We start from the raw sequence: 3,580 nt of genomic DNA, 5'->3' as shown, positions 1-3,580 counted from the left end.
AATTCCAGAAAAGTAAATGACCCAATCAAAAAATGGGCCAAAGAACTAAACAGACATTTCTCCAAAGAAAACATGCAGATGGCTAACAAACACATGAAAAGATGCTCAACATCATTCATTATCAGAGAAATGCAAATCAAAACCACAATGAGATACCATCTCATGCCAGTCAGAATGGCTGCTATCAAAAAGTCTACAAACAATAAATGCTGGAGAGGGTGCGGAGAAAAGGGAACCCTCTTACACTGTTGGTGGGAATGAAAACTGGTACAGCCACTATGGAGAACAGTGTGGAGATTCCTTTAAAAAAAGTGGAAATAGAACTGCCATATGACCCAGCAATCCCACTTCTGGGCATACACACTGAGGAAACCATAACTGAAAGAGACACATGTACCCCAATGTTCATCGCAGCACTGTTTACAGTAGCCAGAACATGGAAGCAATGTAGATAGATGTCCATCAGCAGACAAATGGATAAGAAAGCTGTGGTTCATAATGGAATATTACAGCTATTTAAAAGAATGCATTTGAATCAGTTCTAATGAGGTGGATGTAACTGGAGCCTATTATTCAGAGTGAAGTAAGTCAGAAAGAAAAACACCAATACAGTATACTACCGCATATATATGGAATTTAGAAAGATGGTAACGATGACCCTATATGCCAGACAGCAAAAGAGACACAGATGTAAACAGACTTTTGGACTCTGTGGGAGAGGGCAAGGGTGGGATGATTTGAGAGAATAGCATTGAAACATGTATTAATATATGTTATGTAATGATATGTGAAACAGATCGCCAGTCCAGGTTCAATGCATGAGACAGGGTGCTCAGGGCTGGTGCACTGGGATGACCCTGAGGGATAGGATGGGGAGGGAGGTGGGAGGAGGGATTCAGGAAGGGGAACACATGTACACCCATGGCTGATTCATGTCAATGTATGGCAAAAAACCACCACAATATTGTAAAGTAATTAGCCTCCAATTAAAATAAATTAGAAAAAAAAGTCCCCACCTCTACGCCTGTCCAGTTAGGAAATTCCAAGTGTGTAGGAACTCTGAGTCAGGAACAGGAGGAAGACCAAACTTCTGTTTCTTATTATAAATCACTGCATCATGGCCATTATTTTCTTTATTGTGTTTGTTTTCCTTTGGTTGTTTTGGGGGTGGGTATCTTATTTCAGGCTGTTATAACAAAGTCCCATAGACGGGGCAGCACTGCCTGAAGTTATGGAAACGGAAGGGTGCTGGTGACAGTCCTCTTCCAAGTGGCCAACAGCTGTCTTCTCTCTGTGTTCTCACATGGTGGAAGGGAGAAGGCTGCCGGGGACCAGCCCCGGCTGATCCAGGGTATTTGAAGCGGGGATGGCGTCGGCGACCTATGTATTTAAATATTTTATCAAAGATATAAAGAGTAATAGGATGAGGATAGCTCAGTAGGAAAATTCAGTGGAGAAAAGAGGCTGAGTAGCTTGGTTTACGCGGGAGACCAATAAAACTTCAAGACAAGAAGTTTGCACCACTTGCGTAGGCCGCAGGCATCCTTCCGTTCTCCCAAAAGAGAGGAGACACTGAGGCCTCCCCGGTCGGATCTTAGAAGCCCAGGCATAATTAGCAAGCATGGTGGGTTCTGCGCTCCAGATGGAGACTCAGCCAGAATTTTAGAGAGAGCGGGACATGGGGAGACCAAGTTTCAGTGAACAAGGCCCGCACTTTATTTTCCAAAGTAGTTTTTATACCTTAAGTTATGCATAGAGGATAATGGGGGAAGGGGTAGAGTCAGGCAGCAAGCCAGGCTTTCTTCCTGCAAACTTATCATATGCAAAAGCTTAGGTGATTTACATCATCTTCTGGCCCGGAGGCCTGTTAACATTTTAAGACCCTTTCTTCAGAAAACTTATTTTTCTCTAAAGGTGATTGGTACAGGAGCCACCCTCCAAAAGCATTAGATAAACGCTAGCATTCCTACAGAGCAAAGGTGTGGTGGGCTATAACAAGAAGAAGAATTAACTCAAGGGTCCCAGGTTACAAACATTAAAGCTACTACTTACACCAATTATATTAATCAATACACTGCCAGGGACACAGCAGGTAAGGGATATGGAAACTTAGCAGCAAACATTGGCCCAACAAGTGAAAATCCCTTCACCAATACAATTTCTAATCAGTCTTCTAACTACTCAAAAGAATCTGTGTTTAGACAGTTTAGAACATCTCCTGCCTCTCACAGTTGGGAGGTTCTGAACAATCACATGTGGCCGGAAAAACCTATTCAGGCAGGCTAGAGGACTTCCAAAGGAGTTTGTAGGTTGAACACTGTCACACCCAGGAATTATTAACTGGAGCTGTAAGCTAACTCATTTTTTCAGAGAGAGGTAGTGGGGGACAGCCCCCCGTAAAGTCAGAGGTGTAGGTGAAAGCACAAAGCAGAAAGTAGGCAGACTCTGGTTTTGGGGGTAGATGGGGGACTCCTGAGGCTCGCTCCTGCCTTTGCGTATGCTGAGCCTCCTTCCTCATGACCTTTGTCATGGGCGGAGTTCCTCACGCTGGCTCCCGGCAGTGATAGAATTCCAGTTGAGCTATTCCAGATCCTGAAAGATGATGCTGTGGAAAGTGCTGCACTCAATATGCAATATGCACTCAATATGCAATATGCCGGCTCCCGGCAGAAGGCGTCCCTTCTTATTAGGGCACTAATCCTATTCATGAGGCTCCACCCTTATGACCTCATCTAAGCCTGATCACCTTGAAAAGGTCCCAACTTCAGACACCATCCTGGTAGGAGTATGGACTTGAACATATGAATCTGGGGGGCGGATACAGCACTCAGGCTTCAGCAGAAGATAAATTTAGCCCTTATTCTCCATTGTGGCTCTAAGAGAAAACCAGCTGCTGGTTTTGAGACCTGGGTCACCCTTGTTCCTTAGTTGGTTGGAACTAAGGAGTGAACTATGTTAATTGCCACTGTCTGCTATTATGAAGCCCAGTATTGATAATTTGTTGGGTCTTGAAGTCAGTTTCAGGCCTGGAAACATGGGCTGGTAAGTAGCCTGGGGACAGGGAGGGGCCGCAGGTAGCCGCATACCCGGTTCCTTCTGACTCAGAAGTGCAGAAGTGTGAGTGTCCCCGGGGAGTGGCTGCACAGTGAGAATCGGGTGCCCTCTGGGGGTGGGGCTCATGCCTGGGAAGAAGATGAGGCTCAGGCCTTGCTTCAGCCCCACCCTTCACCCGCAGTGACCAGCACTGACTATGACACTGCTGCGGACGCCACGGAGACCTCGTCCTACTTCAGTGCCCAGGGCTACCTGTCCAGGTAGAGGGCCAGGCAGAGGCGGGCAGCGCCCAGTGGGCTGGTGGTCCCGGGTCCTTGCGGGGGTGGCAGTGGTGGCTTGGACTGACAGCATCCCAGGTGTGGTGGCTTCAGCCAGCCCACCGTACCCTCCACCAGCACAGAGGAGAACTCAGGACTGACCCACCCCAACCCCAGACCCCTCCTGTCCCGGAGCCCTCACTCGTCCTCCTCACGGCTTCCACTTTTTTGTTCTTCCCGCCAGCCGGGAACAAGAGGGGACAGAGTCT

General features: G+C 47.2%; 1 protein-coding gene across 1 annotated transcript in view; it reads left to right on the top strand.

Annotated features, from left to right (window-relative positions):
• OBSCN (obscurin, cytoskeletal calmodulin and titin-interacting RhoGEF) overlaps window positions 1-3,580 on the top strand; it is a 225,824-nt gene that overhangs the window by 196,595 nt on the left and 25,649 nt on the right. The window contains exons 73-74 of the mRNA XM_010847289.1: window positions 3,236-3,314; window positions 3,556-3,576. Of these exons, the coding sequence (XP_010845591.1) occupies window positions 3,236-3,314; window positions 3,556-3,576 (100 nt within the window). The remainder of the gene's footprint in view (window positions 1-3,235; window positions 3,315-3,555; window positions 3,577-3,580) is intronic.

This window comes from Bison bison, unplaced genomic scaffold (assembly GCF_000754665.1).
Source record: "Bison bison bison isolate TAMUID 2011002044 unplaced genomic scaffold, Bison_UMD1.0 scf7180017864248, whole genome shotgun sequence".
Lineage (NCBI taxonomy): Eukaryota > Metazoa > Chordata > Mammalia > Artiodactyla > Bovidae > Bison > Bison bison.
The sequence above is the reverse complement of the archived record's forward strand: the minus strand, read 5'-3'. Positions and strand labels throughout refer to the sequence as shown.